The 19,859-nt window shown below is 43.7% G+C and overlaps 1 protein-coding gene across 4 annotated transcripts in view; it reads left to right on the forward strand.

Annotated features, from left to right (window-relative positions):
* Positions 1-19,859, forward strand: part of rerea (arginine-glutamic acid dipeptide (RE) repeats a) — a 127,264-nt gene that overhangs the window by 37,224 nt on the left and 70,181 nt on the right. For all 4 annotated transcript variants that reach the window (XM_030732813.1, XM_030732816.1, XM_030732815.1 and 1 more), the window contains one exon: positions 16,910-17,420. In XM_030732813.1, coding sequence (XP_030588673.1) covers positions 17,054-17,420 — 367 coding nt within the window. In that variant the 5' untranslated portion in view covers positions 16,910-17,053. The remainder of the gene's footprint in view (positions 1-16,909; positions 17,421-19,859) is intronic.

Here is a 19,859-nt window from a genome sequence, read left to right on the forward strand (position 1 = left end):
GCAAAGTTGGCTGCATTGTTGTAGAACTTGTCTCTCTGCGGACTGTAGCAGACCCCCTTCACGCAACCTCCGTGACCCTATGAGCCTGTAACAGTGTTTCAGCATTAATGGTTTTAAAAGTGTGAGAAATGTAAGTAAACAGAACTGGGCTTGCATTGCAGTTTTTGCTGCCAGGGAAAGAAACATCACACATATGGAAGTTCCTCGTGCTTGTGCGTTTTAGCAATCAATTAACTTTGAGGAACCAAAAAAAAAAAAAAGGAGAGAGAGAGAGAAACTTGCATTTCTACAAGAGAAATGTTGAAATGAGTCTCAGTGAGTTGGTGGTACATACATTTTGACTAGTGGGATTTTCCCTAGTGTAACATAAAGGCTCGACTGTTGGATTTTCACTCTTTGTCATGTCATAAATTGGTAATCGAGTTGTAATAATGGAGAGCAGTTTTTGTGTGTGTGTGTTTGAAAGGTGGGGGAGTTTACTGTCTGTGAGACCGGCTGAACCAGTTGCAAACTATTGACGGACCACCAAATTAACTTGATTTCCCCCCTTCAGCACCCCAGAGGCTGTGAACTCTGGCCCAAGCACATGCAGCTCTCACTATGGGGAGGGGGGTTCTGGGTTGAAAAAAGCAGGGGGGGGCTGGGCTGGTGGTGGTGTGTGTGTGGTGTGTGTGTGTGTGTGGTGTGTGTGTGTGTGTGTGTGTGTGTGTGTGTGTGTGTGTGCATGTTTAGGAGGTGGCAGCTTAGGATTTGAATGCAGACTACAGTTATTTGTCTGAAAGGCAGCTTATCCAGTATTTTCAAGTTATATCTGGGGGGGGCACTGTTTACCTAAACCACTGTAAATTGGTCGTAGTAAATCTGGGTGTCAGAGGCTGAATCCACTGGGTACGTGGCCACATAAGCACAAACAGAGATTCAAATCATGGGGGTGGAGCGGTGATTGGCTTCAATCTGTGCTGTGTAAAAACAGTCCCTTCCTGGAATCCTCCTGCTGCATTTTTTCACTGAACTACCACATAAACTCAGATGTTGCATCACTAATTGTGAGGGGTTAATTTCTACCATAGCCAGCTTCCTGTGCCTTTTTTTTTTTCCTGTCTCCTTGCTAGCTGGGAGGTGACCTCTACCTTAATGATTCAGATGTGATTAATCCACTTGAGTGGGACGACATTGCATTGGTGGTTAATGTATGGCACAGGTGCTTAAAAAAATCATGTGAGCATGACTATGGGGACATTGTATCAGTCACAAGGTGCAGTTGTAGTTAAAAATTTAACAATTTGTGTTGTTGCTAGTGTGCCAGTAACTCGCAAATCTCAGCTGCCAGTCTCGGCTGCCAGTGTTTGGGTTGATTTGTGATTTTGATTAATTGATTCTACTGATGACGAGACCTACTGCCACTGCTGATGATTCTGAGTCGATTTCACTGCTAGAAATACAAGCTTAAGGCAGGTTTTCAGCTTTTTTTTTTTTTTTTTTTTTAAGAAACGTAGACTAATGCCATTCATTAAGCTGTCCACCATAGATATATTTATTATTTCAGCAGGGTTGGGTTTTATCCTTTGGGATAAAACTAATGGGCCCATTTCTAACATATATATGTATGTCTATATACTGTGCAATCACTGTCTCAGCCTGCTCTCTCATGTGGGAAAACTTGCATAGCCTGCCTTTGTGAACACATTTTAAAACAGCATCCTCTTCACTTCCCCAGAGGTTAGGATATCCATTTAGTTTCACTACTTGTGGACTGAGTGAAAGAGGAAGTGGTCAGCCCTCTTAATGGAGTTGTACACAGGAGCCCGAGTTGTTCTGCAGTGTGGGATTTGTATGGAAAGAGAACGCTGAGCATTTCGCAGCACTCGGGCTGTTATCAGATGAGAGTATAGCAGCCTAAATCTTAATTATGTACACACTGCCTTACTGCTGTCGGTATCATTTCAATCATCTCTATTTGCAGTGGTTTATACCAGTGTTTATAGGAAATGAAATCTGATGTGCAATTTGATCTGAGTCCGCAGACTGTGTTGTTTGATTCATGTAAACCAGGGGAAGCATAGTAGCGGCGTGAGTCACCGCTGCTCCCCCCCCACCGCACTTCACAAACACAAGTCTCACTGCTGACAAGGTACAGAGAGCTAGTAAACATTCAGCTCGCATACGGGCGCGTGTATGAGTGGCACCTCTGAGGAATCTGAGGGGCGATATCCAGATCAAAGAGGCTGTTTCTGACCATGCAGAGAGGGAGATGCTTCATAGAGTGAGGCTGTAACGGCTGTCTGGCTGCTCAGAGGCGGCTGAATGTTGACAGGGCATTGGAAAACGTTATTTAATCTGCTCGCATGATGGCCCTCAGTGGGATTGCACCACGCTGTGTCTCTGCCCCCTTTTTTCCCTCAGTGTCAGGATGATGGCAGTTCCTGGCTGCTAGAAAAACACACACACACACACCCACACACTTTGAGCCTGTCTGTATGTTGTTTTTTAGCATTGTGATGTAATGCATAAAGAATTAGAGAAAGGCGAGTTGTAATTGATGCAGTGTTTGGGGGGCCTATCATTTTTCTCTCTAATGAGAAAGTCTGCTGGGGTCCTGATATGTTTTCCATTCGGGTAATAGTCTGAATGACTCAACTGTATTCCATTGTAATTACAAAGAAAACGATCCAGTTGTTATTATAATAGGTTACATGAATGAAAACACATGTGGCCTTTGACTCCTTGAAAAACAAACTGTTGTGAGATGCTGATCACTTAACCATAGGCAAATTACATCTCCGGCTTTTTCTGAATGTGGCTTAACGGTGTATATCTCAGCCACATTAAAGGCATTACTTGCAGTTACTCTCTCCCACTTTTGACCTCAACAATACAGTACAGCAAGCGCAGCCTTGTTAAAGAAAAGCCAGGTGGAAAATCAATGAAAGTCATGGCTTTTTCCCTACCATTCCACCACCCCCCACTCCACTGAAGCAGACTGGAGGGTTTGAGGAGCGATGATAAATCTCTCCAGGACTTGTGGAGTTTTTAGACAGGTTTCATTTCTAAATGGATCGAGCTCGCTCACCACTTTGTGACCTGTTGTCCTTGCAGATAGTGGTGTACCGGTGACTCATTAGAATACATTAGCCACAGATTGACACAGTGCACATGAAACAGTGGTAGAACTGCTAAGGAGGCAGTACCCTCTGGTGGGTGACTACTGAAATGGAGAGCAAATAAGGACTGCAGAGGTGCTTTGATTGTTCATGGAAATTCCTTTTAATTTGTTGTGTGCACAGAGGAAAAGTCGATATCTTTAATTAACAAAAACCTCAGGAGCCGGCAATGAGTGAGAAATTGGCATAATTGAAAAAATAGGCCCTACCCCCCCCCCCCCCCCCCCACCCCCACCCCCCAAAACCTTCTATGTCTGTATATCCTTAAAGCAGCTGAGCCCATCAGAGGGCACTTTTCGCACATGTTAAGTGGGGGGACATCTGGCCTTGTTAATTCAGTGCATGGCCATAAAGTGGAATAGCGGTCCCCACAGGGCTGCCTGCTCTGAACACCGTCAGATGGAGCCTGTGTGTCCTCTCTGTTTCCTCGTCCTCCCTGTTGACTGTCCCTCTGACACCAGCTTTGACACTTCAACAAGAACATCCCTGCATCTTGATATGAGCTTTAATCACTGCTGATGTCTGAAGGAGATAAAGCGACAGCTCATAAATCTTCGCATATCAGAATACAAAATTAGGGCACGGCTGGGTTTTATTGACCAGTCCCACCTTTTTTATATACTTCAAATCATAACACTGTGTGGCATTGTTTTAAGCACCTGCATCCTGATAGCTACTTTTTTTTTCTTCTTCTAGATGAGATGTTTTGCATTAGTAGCATGTATTCATAAAATCCATGTGCTATGCCACCTGATGTCCCTGCATCCTCTGGATTAGTAGCAGCTAATCAAATGACACCAGTGGGGACATGTTCATGCTGTGCATTCATATCCTATTTTAGCAAGTAAACATTAAATGTGTTTAAATGTATCACGGCTTTATTTATGCATAAATCTGCTGTTAAGTCTGAATTATACATTAGCCAATGAATAATGCATCTGTGCCATTCCTTAATGATTACTTGCCAGGCAGCGAATGGTAATATTTGCTGATAAATTTACCCATTGATCTTGCTCGTGTTTAACCAAGCTTGTAGAGATGATGTTTACTCCATTTTATATTGAGTGTTGTTTGTTTGTCTTTTTTTACAGGATGCAATCAAAAGCAAGGCTAATTTCATGTGTGTGTGTGTGTGTGTGCGTGCGCTTTTAAAAAAAAAAAAAAGATGTCTTTTAACAATGACAAGAGAGCTCTGAGGAGTTTACATAAAATGTATATGATCTAAATTCTCTGAGCACATACTAAGCAAATCTTGTAGATGTTAGTTTTTCCTTATTTTCTCTCACGTCCGAGTAAAGTGTGTTTACATGCTGTTCATAATGTTCACGACTGCTCCGAGGATGTTTTGTTAATTCTTAAACCTCCACAGATCAATGTCCAATTACGTCTTTGTCTTTGTTGGCTTGTAGCCATTACATGACAGTCTGTTCTTGTTTTTAAGTATGAGTCTAGACTGTGTTTGTTGAATTGGTAATTCAGTCCATACTCTGTAGAGGTTCTCTTCTGATACCGTGCCTTTTTATTGGCGCTGGTCTTACCCAGATTATTGGCACATTATCCCCATAATGCTCCGAGTATAGCATTGCCTAAGCCTCGAAGCACAGGCTGTTACTGTGCAGATATATTGCTTGTCCACACAATGAGAAAATATTGACTTGTTGTCACTCACTCATTTGATTAGTTGTGCTGGTGATTCTGCTTTTCATTTGTCACCGTGGCAACCTAAATGGGAAAACACAGCAACAGACTTTTGTTTTTTTTTCCTGTCCTGTAATGAAGCGCTGGAGCATTGCAGGCTATCGCATCTGGAAAAACTCTGAGCAGGAATGAATGTCTTTATCACTCAAAGTGTATCATTGGCACTTGTCAGCTCAGCTAATATCCACAAAAAAGCCAACATTTGACAGCTTTTCTCCGAGCAGAATGTGCAGCTGTGTGGGAGTGATGTACTCCAGAAATCCCACTTTGATTTCGCAGCTCAGCCGAAGGAGAATTATCTGTATATTCACAGCGTTGGCGAGTAACTTCATTTTCTTTTGTCTGTAAGAGGAGCCAGCTTAATGCAGGCGTCTGTTGTGTGTGTGTGTCTAAGCCAGGTCATAACAAGAGCACCTTACATTTAATCCAACAGGATTCATCAGTGGCCTTGTTCCTACAAAAATAATGAGCTAGACAGTAAGGGTTGCCCCAGGCTGCGTGTAAGGAGATGATCTCTCTGAACTGGCAAATCATTCTTTTTTTTATAATGCTAAAAAGACAGGCTAATGACTGTGCTTGATGTCTGTCAGTGATTTAAGTTAACTAGCATTAACTCACAGAAAGATCTAATGGGCATGATTGTCAGGCTGAGTCAAGGCAGCCACAGTGAGAGGCTTGTGCTTGGGCGGGGGTAGTGTAATTGTTTTTGCTGGCCATGATTCTCTCTGGAAGGGATGACTGCACTATCCAGATATGTAAACAAGACGAAACTGAAAGGCAATATGCTGATACCTTGTCTGTTTTCTCTTGATCAGCCTAGCTTTTAAAATGACATTTCTAAGCTCTACTCAAACGCTTGTTGGCTTCAGCTTGGCAGTAATGGTGGTTTCACAAACCTGCATCTGCTCGACTGAGTATTTCAGACATGTAAATCGTATGTGGAAAATGTGATCTTGAGGAAATCATAAACTGCGACAGCGCACGATAAAACAAAGAGAGGCCGAGTTAGAGACAGCAGATGCTCAAAGGGTTTGATTCTGCTTATTGGAGCATGACACTTTTAGTGCAGCAGAGAATCTCATTGCGTTTGTGGGAGACAATGATACTTGTCTTGCCAGTGCCCTGCCAGTTATCTGTTCTCCAGAGGCGTTCGCTGTATTCATTTAATGCTTATTCTTTTATCCAAGCTCACATTTCTTCGTATGCTCACACCTGCTGTCATTTTTGCTCACAAAATCAGGGTGCTTGTTTTCCAGCACAAGACAGCTTGTAATGTTTATCAGACTGCAGCTGTGTAGACTTCCACTAAATCTGTACTGAACACCCATGTTTTTGGGATTCAAAAACTTTGTCATTGTCCATAACATGCACATGCATGTTGAGGATAGTGGCTGTGCTATGATTTTTTTTAGGTACATTTATGTGTAAAATGATCACAGAGAGAGAAGTCTATTAGTGTTTTGTCAGGCCAGACGTCAGGCACATAAGCTGGTATACATGTCTGCATCTAAAAACAAAAAGCCAAGAATATCCAAATGCCAAAACTGCTAACTGAATACAAACCCAACAAATGAATAGCTGAATATACCACTGCAGCCAAAACATGTTGAAAAAGCAGGATTTTCTTTTTATTGTACTACTTAATTTTAAATATTTCCATGTAAGGCTACTTTAAATGTCATCCATAGTTTGAAGTAGCATGTCAGTGCAGTCAGTTCCATTTTCTAATTAAAATGTTTAAATTTCTGAAATTTAAATTGGAACCGATTTTCAGTACTTTTGTCTTGAATAAAATTACCCAGCAGCCCGCTGCACTCGTGGTGTCACAGCTTCGCTGATCTAACATAAAGAGCTAATGGACAAATAGCTCATTATGACAGAGCACACATAATGCTATTAAGCTCTTCTTCTCCAGACCTGGAACTTACCCAGCACACCCATTGGGATGGTGCAGTATTAATGGGCAACTGCAGGCTATTGGAGACTAACAGGTGTTTGTATTGTGCATTTATGCAGGTGGCTCAATTGGATATGTGCTCATTGTGGTTGCTGTTAAAAGTTAAAGTCAAACTGGTGGGGGTGGGGGGGGGGGGGGGGGGGGGGGCGGGGGGAAAAAACCCATGGGTCATCCCACTTTGCAGTTACTTGGAAATAAAGTAAATTTAACAAGCTTGTTGGTTTATGCGTGTGGGTGTACTGAATGATTAGCTGCTGTTATCTTGTAAAGGGAAATAAATTATAGATGCATTGATGTAATAATACAAAAAAGATTTTTTTTTTATTGTTAATATTGCTGATTTGGCTCTCCTACGGTTATCTCTTGAGTGCATGTTTACAAATAGCAAAAGAGCTCCGCCTGCAAAAGAGGAATACTGCCTCGTTAAAGTCTGATAATGTTGAACTTAAGACCCATCAGGAAGCAGTCCAGTTTGCAAACATACAGCTTTTGGGGTTAGTGTTTGAGTCAGCACAGGGGCAAGACTGGACATCTGTCTCCCAGTGATCCATAACGCCCACAATCCCTCCCACAGACTGTCGGCTTTGGCACTCAGGCCCTGCACCGGTTGCTGTAGTATGCCCAGCCACCCACAACAGTGGCTTATCTCGCAAGTATAACAAACAGCAGGCTAACAAAGAGGATAGAAAGCAATAGGACACACAGCAACAGAGGACCTTAAGAGCCCCGTGCCATCATAACTCCACTTCAAAATGGAGGCCTTTGTTCTGAGATTGTTGGAGAGGACATCATAGCAAGGTAGCAGCACATCTTTGCATCCTCAATCACACACACACACACACATGCACACACACTCACTCCCACTCACTCAGCCTGCTGTCGGTGAAGGAGATCCTCTTCCTGATAGGGCTTCAGAGAAAGGTATTCCTCTGGGACTGTTGTTGAGCGATTTCTACAATTCTGCCATGCACTGATTAAAGGAACACTTGTAGATAATCCCTTTAAAAATAGGTCTATGTTGTGGCAGAGGAGGAGTGAGCGAAAGTGCTAGGGGCAGGAAAAAAAAGGCCCAGATTTGGATTTTTAAATGGTTATATCACCTTGGTATCTGCCACTCTGCTAAGATAAATATTTAATGACAGGGTGGCTGAAATAGAGCTGTTACAGACTGCTGGTGAGAAATTGAGCTTCTATTTAGAGCCCCTACTGTTCCATAAAGTCATGCCATTGGTAGACAGCCCAAGGTTATTAGTGTGGTATGAGAGTAGTGTGTGTTTGTGGTGTGCCTGTGGGTTGATCAAGAGTTCTCACTCTTTCCTTGCTGCAGTGATATGAAGGAGAGAAATGCACTTGGCCTGTAATTGAGCATTCACTCATGAATCCTTGATGGATCATGTGTGTGTCTGTATGTATGTGTGTGTACATGTGCGTGAGAAATGGCATTGTTGTAGCAGCAGCACTGTAGTCATTAATGTACAACAGCAGTGCTGTCCAGGTGCACTACACTTGAACTACTTCCAAAAGAGAAACAGCTGTATGTTTTGCCCTTTACTGCCTTAGATTTGCTCTGTTTCATTTCACATGATCTCTGCCCTGTGGGCTCTTGTTCGATGTCATTCACGTCATGCAAAATTGATTGCAAAGGTTTGCATCTGTGCTGACTGCAATGAAGCTATCGCAGTGTAAAGACAGATTTCCCGGCATCGATCCTCCTGACTGTACACTTTAAATCTCTAGTGAAAAGAACCTTTAAATTGATATCAGTCTTGGCTTTAGAGTTTTTGGCCAGGATTATGAAGTGAAGCCTCTATTAGGACTTGAATGTTACTGCACAGCTCATTTAAACACTGACCTACGCTCTGCTTGATTCATCCTGTTTACTCATTACGTGATAGCTGTGGTGAAAGCAATTACTTTGAGCTTCCAAGTACCTTGCTTTTGGTCACACTGCGGCTCTTATTCATTTCACTGGCGTTCCCAAGGCCCCGAGGCTTCCAATCAGCCCAGTGAGTGGCGTGCACTAACATCTAGCCTCTCTGCGTAGGAAATAGGTGGGTAAACACAGCAGAGTCCTTGAAGCACTTCCCATTGCTGCTATTGGATTACCAGCTGCCTTTCCGGGCCTCATCTGCACAGATGAGCGCCAAGATCAATGGAGCTCTTAGTGCAAAGCTAATTCGATCAGGACTGGCTTTGCCACTGCTGATCAGAGATTTTTTTTTTTTTTTTTGACATAAAACAAAAACGTAATCAAGTCAAGCCCATGTCCGATATCCCCATATTTTCAGCTGCTCCAAGTCCCATAGACATCAATCAGGAAGCATTTCATATTCATTATTGAATTGTTGGGTTGGCTTGCTGAGAAGAAGTGTAGAGATGGAAGCAGTGAACTGCTGCGTAAAGCGATCCGGCCGGTTTCGCTGAGTATAGCAGGAATTCTGCCTTTTCTCCAGCAGAGCAACTGGCATCATAAATAAGCTAAGAGCATGTTTTTAGGGGGATGAGGTGTCTCCTGTGTTGACAGTGAGCACAGAGAAAGGGTTGAAGGGCATATTGACCCTCTTGTTGTGGAAAGTGAAACGCAGACTCTTCCTTGCCCCCACCCCCTGCCCTCCCCTCCCACCCCCTGTTCACCATTAATTATTGTTTGATGCTAACAAAGGAGGGAGGGAGCACGTTATGAAACATAATTATTCGTTGCAGCATTTCCCCTCGACGGGCCTTATTCCCCCTCCCCTTGTGCTTGGTGAAGAAGCTGCCAGGGCTGTCAGTTGAGTACAGCAGGCAAAGATGTCCCCTCAGCCTTTTAAGGAGGGGACAGCAGGGAGCAGGGTGAAGGACGCCATTTGCCCGAGTGATATATGAGGAGAGACAGCAATATATGTAAGGAGCTGCTGAAAGAAAGATAGAAGGTCAAGGCACATTACACTCCAGCCATTTACTGGCTGAGCATATAGTCTGACCCGACCTGCAAATACAGTTGCTCAGCAGCAGCAGCAGCAGCAATTCTTGTTTATATATCTACATGGTGTGTGTCAATGGCCTACACATTTCAGATTGACACGTGTGTATACACACAGATGAATGCAGTACTGTAGTGAAAATGCTCTCAGTGGCTTTTTATAAGCTTGCAGATGCAGTGGGAAGCTATTTTAACAAGCGTGTAGCTGCACAAACCTGCCCTCCTAGATTTTCACTAAGCAACGGCAGTAGCAGATGCATTTAAGACCGATTTCCTATGCATGAGCACAGCATATGGTGTGCTTAAACAGAATGCAAGCATGGGATTAGATAACAACTGCGTCTCATAACATTGGGGTAATTTAGTGCAGTGTACTTACTCCAGCACTATATTTCTTCCCTGGTATTATTTTACTGAATATTAAGAAGGCAAGCCGTTCTTAAATTTTATGCTGTTGGCATAGTCAGGTAGTGTTTTTAATGTCATCAGTGGCCCGGTGACGAGAGGAGAAGTCTGTGAGGCTGCCATGGCCAAAGCCTAACATTAACATTCCAGGAATATCTGAGGATTATTCGCATCAACTCACACACACACAGCCAACTCTGTTCACCTTTTGGTTAATAAAAAAAAATTAAAAAATACAGCAGGACCACAGTTAGGCTAAGAAGTGTGTTGGCTGGTATTTTTAATGTGTCATTGTTGTTGCACTGTGGAGGATGCCATGCGTAATCCTATATATTGCAGTTGTTATGTATTGGGGAAAGCTGAAAAATATTCAGCTTGGGTTTGCTGGAGGCATAGCACACTATCAGTTGGGGATCAAGTCCCCATTTCACACATGAACAAGCAGAGTTAATCTCTGGATCACTACTGTATGCCGACTAATGCCTAGCTTCTATTCTTAAATTTTCCCAGAGGCCCATTGTTCTAGGCCCCTGCTGTTAATATTCTTGGAAAATAGTTGCCTTCTGTAGCTGATGCCTTAATTTAGGCGAAGACCTAAGTATTTGCTTGTGTTCCAAGTAGTAAAACATGCAGGTCCGACTCCTTCAGACTCTTTAAAATTGTGTGTATTTGTAGGCTACCTGTGCGTGGCAGGGTGCACTAAAATGCCACTACTGCAAGAGGCTTAGTCCCAGCCACTGCATGTTTTATGAGTTGTCCTCGGAGGATATGAGAGCTCTGAGCTCAGGACCTACTTGTTCCAGCAGTGTTTTCGTCACTCCTAACCACTGAGGGAGTCTCATTCAAAATAAGGCAATGTTAACAACACAGCCCCATCTGTGGCTTTAATTTTAAAAGTGTGGTTAGCTCCACGGAGGCTTCACAGATTCATCATTCATATTATTCTCATCCACATTGCAGAGGCTGCTTTCCCTTCTGCCTGGGATCACTGGCCTGCATGACTGAGATGGCGGATGACAAGGATGAACGCTACACTGAATATTGTACTCCCCCAGTCACTTCACCCCATCGACTGATTTCTAAACCTTTTTCTTAAACAAACACATCTCTAACCTGGGAAGCCTTCCTGACAAGCATGCATTTGCGGCGCTTATACATCGACTCGCTGTATGAGTTATAACTCTGGCTCCGAGGAAGCTCAAATTAGCATGTAGGATACAAACAAAAGCGAATGCTATTTTTAAGAGATGAATGCTGTGTTTTATTTGGTTTGCAATGGCAATCAGTCAAGTGTTGGTGTAGCGGCGGCAGTTGGTGCTTAGAGAAGAGGTGTTTGCGTATAAAATAATAGCCCTTCCTAATTAGAGGTAATACCATCCTGTGGTATGTTGAGGTGGAGGTGTTTTTCTTTTTGGCTCGGATCATTATAAGACATCGAAAGAAAGGATTGCCCTCCACCCCCCCAACCATCTGCTCCAGGATAGAACAGTTTGCCGCCACACAGCTAAATAATTTAGGCGGAAAAATGGTTTTGTGTACTGACCTAATGGCTTTGTTTTGCGAAGCTGTTTTTTTAAGACATCCTTCAGTGTCTCCCCCCCCCTCCCCCCGTTGGCCTGTGCTGTCAGTTTGAAACCTCAGAGCTGTCTTATCTGTCACTCTTATCTATTTATGTTAGTTTTTCTTCAGTGTTGGCACGTCACTCTGTGTGGCATAATGATTAGAGTAGCTGGAGGGTGTAGGGCAGCCGTATGAATACATTTCCTCCTCTCTCACGCTCATTTAGACTACCAGTTGGAGTTGAACTGATGGATAGGATCGTTAAGCTGATAGGCAGATTTTGGGGGAAGAGTGGGGATATTTGATTGCTGAATATCAGAGGCAGCGCTACGTGATTGAGTGCACAAATATTAAAATCTTGAGTCCTTTTAGCAGTTCACAAAATCGCTGTTTGGGTTTTTGCCCCCCCCCCCCCCCCCCCCCCCCCCCCCCCCCCCGCTAGGGTTCTGTCCTGTTTTACAGAGATAATATTTGAAGAAACATATAAATATGTCCCCAGTGTGTATTTATACCTCTCCTAACCCCAACTATACTTTTAGGTATAATTTCTCTTATAACAGCACAATTCACCAAAAGGTTTTTGATCTGTCAGTCCTTCACTGGAGGTAAAGGACAGCAGAAATGATTTTGAATCTGGCATTTTATTCCCACTGTAAGAAAGCTGCTCACTCCAGTCAAGAGAAACTCAATTGGTAGTCACATTCACCCGAGCGCTTTCTGCTGCCACATAGCTCACATTCCCCTCCTTCTGTTATCACTGACACATTGGGAGAGTCCTTTGCAGTCCTGCTCACGATTACATTTCTCAAGAGTGCTTCATTTAAAAGAAATGGGAAGGGTTACACCGGACAACCTTGGCATTTCCCTCAGGAGCTGTGTCAAAGCATGATGCCTCATGAAGCACTCGGCTCCAGCCAGAAAAACGCTTCTGACTGAGAGGTACTAGGTCTTCAAGTAGCTTGTATAAGGCTGCAAAATGAAGCCCCGCACACAGACCCTGCAGATAATGGACATCTCGGATTGTGGTGTGGCCCCCTCTGAGCTATTTGGAGCCCTCACGGAGAGCTCACAAACAGGGACTAGAGGGGGATTTAGCCTTCTTTTAGAGATGGAGTAGAGGCTTAGACCCTGTGGAGCACACAGAATGATTCTTATGCCTGTGGTTGAAAGTATCTTTGAGTTGTTGGACAGAAAATATGCTTTATTGGTATTTTGGTATTGAATGCTATTGTTACCCCAGGGAGATTTCGAAAATTGTCTTGTTTAATTTTTTTTTAGGCATTCAGAGTTTATTGAACACATTGTCATTGTGCACGAGAATCATTTCTTGTGCAGCAGTGCTTTGCTTTTCGAGAGCGTCTCCAGGCAGGTTTAAATGTTGATGTTGGAAAGCCCCAAGCTGTCTGTCTCTGTGTGTGTGTGTGTTTTTTTTTTGTTTTTTTGTTTTTTTGAGCATGGCTTTTACCTACTAAACTAACCCCGGATGCCGTCTAAAAATAGAGGCTTTGTGAGCACAGCTTTAGCAGAGGGGAGAAAAAAAAGATGTGGTTACTCATCAGTGAATTGAAAAACAAGTAGAGCAGACAAGTGTCTTTGCCCTGCCAATGTGAACTAAAACAGAGAGGACCTCAGAGAATATAGCAAGCCATGATTGCACCAGGTAAGACAAAGCAGGCAGGGTGCAGAGACCACAGTGAATCCCTTATGAAGTGGCCTGCCCCTCGCCTCCAGCTGAGCCTTTCATTGTGATGTTGTTTCTAGGGGGCTTGGATGGCAGTTTAGATTAGATCGCACTCAGTAATGGATTGGAGCTGATGAAAACCTGCTGCAGCCCAACATCACCACAGCTAGGATCCCTGCACTATTCAGGATCTGGCTGCTTTATTTGGATCAATTTGAGTTACCCTCATTGTTGATAACCCTGTGTATATTCATGCTAACATTGTTCTCCTCTAATCTGTATTCATGCAAGTATTTCATTCAATCCCTTCGCAAAGCCGCCCCTTAATCCTTGCCAATCACATTTTGCTACTTCATAATTCTCCAATTGAATATGTCATGAATGACTTTTCAGTCTCTCTCCCAAAACAGACTCCATCTCTGTGGTGGTTATATTGTTGTTAGATTCTATTTCAATTTAAATGGAGAAAATTCTCTCTTCTCTATATACTTTATATTGCAAATTTCTAATCCAAGATAATCAATTACTAAAATTTAGTGGGATTAAAAAAAAAAAGAAACCCTACAGCTGTATCACGCTATAGAAACTCGAGCAGAGCATGCTAATTTGGATGTTTTTTTCCCCCCTTAGACAGGTTCTGATTAAAACTACAGTGATGAGCATGGATTTGGGTAATGTGGGTGTGTTGGGAATGAATAAAACATGGCTTTTTAAAAGTCTGTTCAAGGAGACCAAGAACTGGGGGGAAAAAAAGCTGCGTTTAGTAACAGAAACCTGCTGTGTGGCCATTGTGGGGATGATGTGTTAATCGAGCCACAAACTGTGTGGTTTTTCAGGCCAGAGGTCTCATTTAAACAGGCACGGAAAAGAGAAATGTATTTGAGTGTGATGCCTCTGGCTGCTAGCCCTCGACTCCATTGCAGTAATGTAAATGGTGGATTAGGTGCCGTTAGCTGGGAACCCACCCCTCACAAACCCAGCCACTGCCCCCTCCTTCTCTTTTCCATTAAGACAGCTGGTATCTTTCAAAGGGTCCTGGCCCAGTGATTGATGTGTAATAGCTCCAAGCCTCACCTGCCCCCTCACAGCGTTATTCATCGGCCGGGCAGTCAGCAATGCTTACTGCTTTCTGCTAAGCACTCTGTTTCTCTGGTAGTGGGTGTAGAGCCACCTCCCTCACTTTCTCTCTCCGTCTCACTTTTCCATTCTTTTCCCTCTCAGTCATCAATACATTATGACTTCTCATTGTCATCGCGTTACTGCTTCGAGCTGACTAACTGCTTTTTACTCACTCAATTTATTCAACTTCAATTATCTGCATCAAACTAAGCAATCGGTGAGGAACAAAATGACCACAGACAATTGAACATGTTGTTAACATGGTATATTTCAACACAATTAAACATGTCAGTGTGTGTCTGTGTGTGTGTGTGTGTGTGTGTGTGTGTGTATGTGTGTATATATACATATATATATATATATATATATATATATATATTTTTTTTTTTTTTTTTTTTTTTTTTTCCCCCTTTGAGAGTTAATTAGTATAATTATGTTAACATAAGCGAGGTAATTGGATATAAAGAATCTGAGGCCGTTCTGGAGAGTGTGTCCAGATGTAAACTAATAGCACCTACATGGTAAAGGTACTAACACAGGCTTATAACTGCCTCTGACTTCAAAGGAGAACAGGTCAGTCCTCCATTTGCAACAGTCCTTGCTGGTTTCAGTGGAAGAGGCTTATGCTACTGATTAGAGGAGAGAAGAGGTTCTTAGCTCATACGCCGATTCTGGCAGCCCTCAGGATTAGAGCTGTGCTATCAAATGCTACCTTCATTAATGTTTTCGTGTACCTCACACCTCCAAGACATGCTGCTGGATATAGACACAGGAGAAAAGGGATGTGTGTGTGTGTGTGTGTGTGTGTGTGTGTGTGTGTGTTCTGTATTTTGGCACACCATCTCGGGTATGTTTCCTTGATAGTTATGTGTCCTTGCACGCACATGCTCGTTGGAACTCTTCAGAGCCTTCATGTCTTCTGCGGGTGCTAATGTGTGTGCCGGCAGCTCAGTGGTCGCTGTGGTAACTCATCATTAGGTGATTAATGGGGCTGTGACGAGGCTGCAGTTTAATCAGGCCCGGTGTTTGTGTTGAAGCCGACGACAAGAGCAGCTGCCCTGTCAGTTGGTGTCTGCTCACGAGATGACAGCACCCGCTGCTGAGGAGTGCCGTTGTCAAACGTGCTTCATTGTGTTCGTGTGTGTGTGTGTCTGTGTGCGTGTGTGCGAAAAGCCTTTATTCCACCTTTTACTTTGCTTCTATCCGTCACCTCACGCTCTTTCTGGCTCTCTCAATAAGCGCTCGTCCACTTGCAAGATGTGCCGTATAAATTTTAACTCAAAGCCTGTTTTGCTTTACCTGCCTCAGTCTCTATCCATACCTCATTTTTCACTCTTCCTCTTCCATTCGGCCATCATGACCATGGTAGAGCGGGTGCTGATTGCCTGGTCTGATCCCTCTGGGGGCTGTAATAACTATTTCTAGTTAATTTGTTGCGGTGGGGGTGGAGGGGGTGCAAACACTGGCTGTAAATGCGTAGCTTCCTTTGTAGGTGCTGTGTGCAGAGGCTGTGCAGACAGCATGCTGCTTCAGCTTTGCCCACTTCACTGTTTATGGAGGATTTTTATTATGACACGGGGAAAGCGGTAGCTGGACGAAGATAGCTGCAAGTGGCAGTGGACCAGGCATGGCGAATGACTGACTCTGCCTCCTTCCTCTTCCTTTCCTTACCCAGTGGATTGCTGTATTCTTCCCTCCAGAGCTGTCACTTCATATTAACGCAGCGGTGACTGTCAGCCAGGGCAGAGGGCTGGGGTGAGGGAGGAGTCCAGTAAAGCAGAGACACACTCACAGATGAGCAGAATTGAGCCTGGTGTCAACAGAAATGGTCTGCAGAGAAGCTAGCCTGTTAACTCTGTCATTGAGCTTTATGCCGCAGCTTTCCCATGGCCTTATAAACTACAAACAGCGACTTCTGCCAAAAGAAAAAAAAAAATCTCAGATGAATTCTGTTGGCTGGCAGCCTTTTCTTTACTACCTTATTCAGTTATGACTTCCCTTTAGCTCATTGTGTTACAAATACTGTAGCTGCAGCACTTGTCTTCCTGTTGTTCTCTTTTACCCTTCAATAAATCTGTTTTAGCACCTTTCTGAAAGTGTGGAAATATGTTAGGTTTTGTTCTTTTATAAAGCTCCTCTGTGCTCTCCGGAGCATACTTGGTTGTGGAGGAGAATGCCAGCAATTACTGTGATGTTGAGAAGAGTCGACACAGCAGCCTAATCTCCAAGAACTAATGTTGTGCTTCTCACCCACAAAAGGTGTCTTCCAGTACAGAACAACCCTTTTACTTGGAGAATGTTGCTTCTATATTGTAAAAGCGATGCTTATTATCACAGGCTAATTGCCCTTCTTCTTTTTTTCACAGCTTTTCTGAAACACTGGGGTTGTTGGAGTGGCCAAATTTTCCCTGGATTTGACTGGTAAATTCAGAAGACTGAAGCCCAGGCTCACAGTCTACCTTTCACGGAGGCCCAGCCGTGAGAGGACTGAGGAAGGCACGTGGCGGATCATGACGGCCGATAAAGAGAAGGAAAGGGAGAAAGAGCGGGACAGGGACAGAGACAGGGATCGGGACAAAAGAGAGGCCGGTAAGTCCCGCCGGCAGGATGGGGATCGGGGTGACCGTGAAAGCGAAAGCTCTCGGCCCCGGCGTAGCTGTACGCTGGAAGGCGGGGCCAAGAACTATGCAGAGAGCGAGCACAGCGAGGACGAGGACAACGACAATGGCAGCACCGGCGGAGGCAGCGGCACGGCCGAGGAGGCCGGCAAGAAGGGCAAAAAGAAGATGCCTAAGAAGAAGTCACGCTACGAGCGCACAGAGAACGGCGAAATCACATCCTTCATTACAGAAGACGATGTTGTTTACAGACCCGGAGGTGAGTCCCAGACACTCCTAATGCAATTGCACGAGGCGGTGGGCCACATTTATCAGTTTGGTTACTAAATGATTAGACTTCCTCAGGTTACTGGTCATAAGCCCACATTTTCAAAGGCATACTTTACTGGTTTTGTCAGTTGGTGTTTGCAAACACAACATTAAAATTTGCTTCTTCTTTTAACCTGGATCAAGAAATAAAGAAGGGAGAAAGCAGTGGTGGTTGAGCGAGCTAGAGTGTGAATGAACAAAAGACCCCTCTGTGTACAATTCAGTGTAATATTAGTTATACAGTGTCACTTTACAACAACAGTCATCCCATGGCACTTTACAATGTAAGGTAAAGACTTTATATTCTTCTTATTATTATTGAGAAAGCCTCAGCAATTCCCTTTGAGCATGCAGTTGGCAACACTGGCTAGAAAATCTCCTTTTTACCAGGAGCTGTTGATGTGAAGGGAAAGCAGAGAGAGCAAAATATGAAACGACACACATACATACTGTAAACATCCTCCATCAAAGCCAGTTTTAAGAAACCCTGTTTCTGTTTTTGCATAGCTTAGCTTTAGTGTCACTTACACTTTTTAACACAACCCACTTTCTTCACAATAAGTTTATTTTAAGAATAGGGAAAAACTGGCATTGATTTATCAGTGACTGATTCTTGTCATCTCTGCTGCAATAAGCTGCTGAGGAATTGCAGATTCTCCAAAGTTGCAGTCCCCCAACAGCAGAAGTACTCCTTCAGGCTAGAGGCCAATGCATCATACAATCAATTCCAAGTTGACCCACTCTGAGCTTTGTCTTGAGCTTAGTCAATAAAGCAAAGTGGTGCTTCAATAGATGATACGATAAAGACAGCCATGATAATGATTTCATTCCAGCGCCGTCTGACTCACTGAAAATATGCTATCTCCTCTGGGGCCAAAAGGTACTCCACTTTCTGGGAGAGGTTTTTGAGCTGTGGTGGTGTGGCTTGAATATCTCGGATAAACGATGATAAAAAGAGAACCGACTTTTTTCACGGCTGTAAACACAGCCTGTCTTCACTTACTGTTTAAATTAGTTGTATTAGCGGTGGAAATGTCAACACTGAGTGACAGAAAGAAGCCAGACTAACTAGCTGTGTCTTTTACACTGCTCACTGCTATCTGCCTTGCCCCTAAATCATTGCCATCATGCTTTTATATTTATCTGGGAGCTAGCAAAAGGTCAAGTAGTGGGGGAGGGGAGTGGCCCACATTGCTTGGGTGTTTAATGGGAAGCTATAAGAAGTTACAGCGAGTGTGTTAGGCTGTCTTCTTCGGCTTGTCTCCCCAAACCACACATCCACACTAACACTCAGCCCTCCTTCTTTTTTTTTTTTTTTTCTCTTTTTCGTCTACTAAACAGATGACTTCCAGTAGGTGCAGTGAAACAGCCAGACATCCCCACTCTGTGCTCTCAGCCTAGCTGCGTAATCTGGTCGGCTAAATTATCTCTGCACTGGTATCAGTGGAGGTCCTCAAGCAAGCAGTCACACTGAATCAAGCCTTGTTGTTGCTCACACTATTTCTATCTCTATCACTCTGCGGCGGACTCCACTGAAGCCTTTTTTTACTTGGCATTTCATGTTTAATAGAGAAAGCACCGACGCAGTGTCTCATAGTTGACCATGCGAGGTAGAGGGCGGGTTGCTGAAAGGGGTGAGAAAACAAAAACGGAAGCAGTCAGTTATATCAATGAAACATTCAAAAGGCATATAAACGAAGCCGACCGTCTCAGTGGATTAGCTCTTCCGAATATTTATATTTCCACATCCGAGTGAGCAGCATGGCCAGGGTCTGGTTGATGTGGAATATTTATATCTCCTGTCTTCTCCTTCTATTAGTTTGACATTTCTGGAGTGGCCTGAATGTCACAGCCTCCTCACGTCATGTAGACTGGAGCTGTTAAGATTGGTTTAGATTAGGAATGAGCCACGATAGGGTGGTGACGGCCCCAGCATCGGTACACTCGTTTGTAATTTACCTCCTGTTGTCAACATGGAAGATCCTCTACCTCAGCAACCGACTTCCTGCTGTCGCCTCTGCTTATTGTTCAAGTGACAAGCCGTGTGTGTGTGTGTGTGTGTGTGTGTGCTTGTTTAGCTACAGCTTGGTCATTGGTAGCAGCCTTCTTGCAATCAGATTTGATGTGTGCAGCTTAGGCAGGCACAAAGCCTGCAATGGATTATGCTTTACTAAATGTTAAATCCCTTTATAGCCGTCTAGTGACACACAATATGTAAAACTGACCACCCTCCGAGAGGGATTTGCGCCACCCCAGACGTGGGGAGAGGAAGAATGTGATGGAGAACAGTGCAGACAGTGAAATAAATTGTGAACCAAAATGCCATTTTGATTGCTTCTGTCACAGGGGAGATTTAGAAACATACAGGCCTGTGTCATCACTTAAGAAA

This window comes from Archocentrus centrarchus, chromosome 7 (genome assembly GCF_007364275.1).
Source record: "Archocentrus centrarchus isolate MPI-CPG fArcCen1 chromosome 7, fArcCen1, whole genome shotgun sequence".
NCBI lineage: Eukaryota > Metazoa > Chordata > Actinopteri > Cichliformes > Cichlidae > Archocentrus > Archocentrus centrarchus.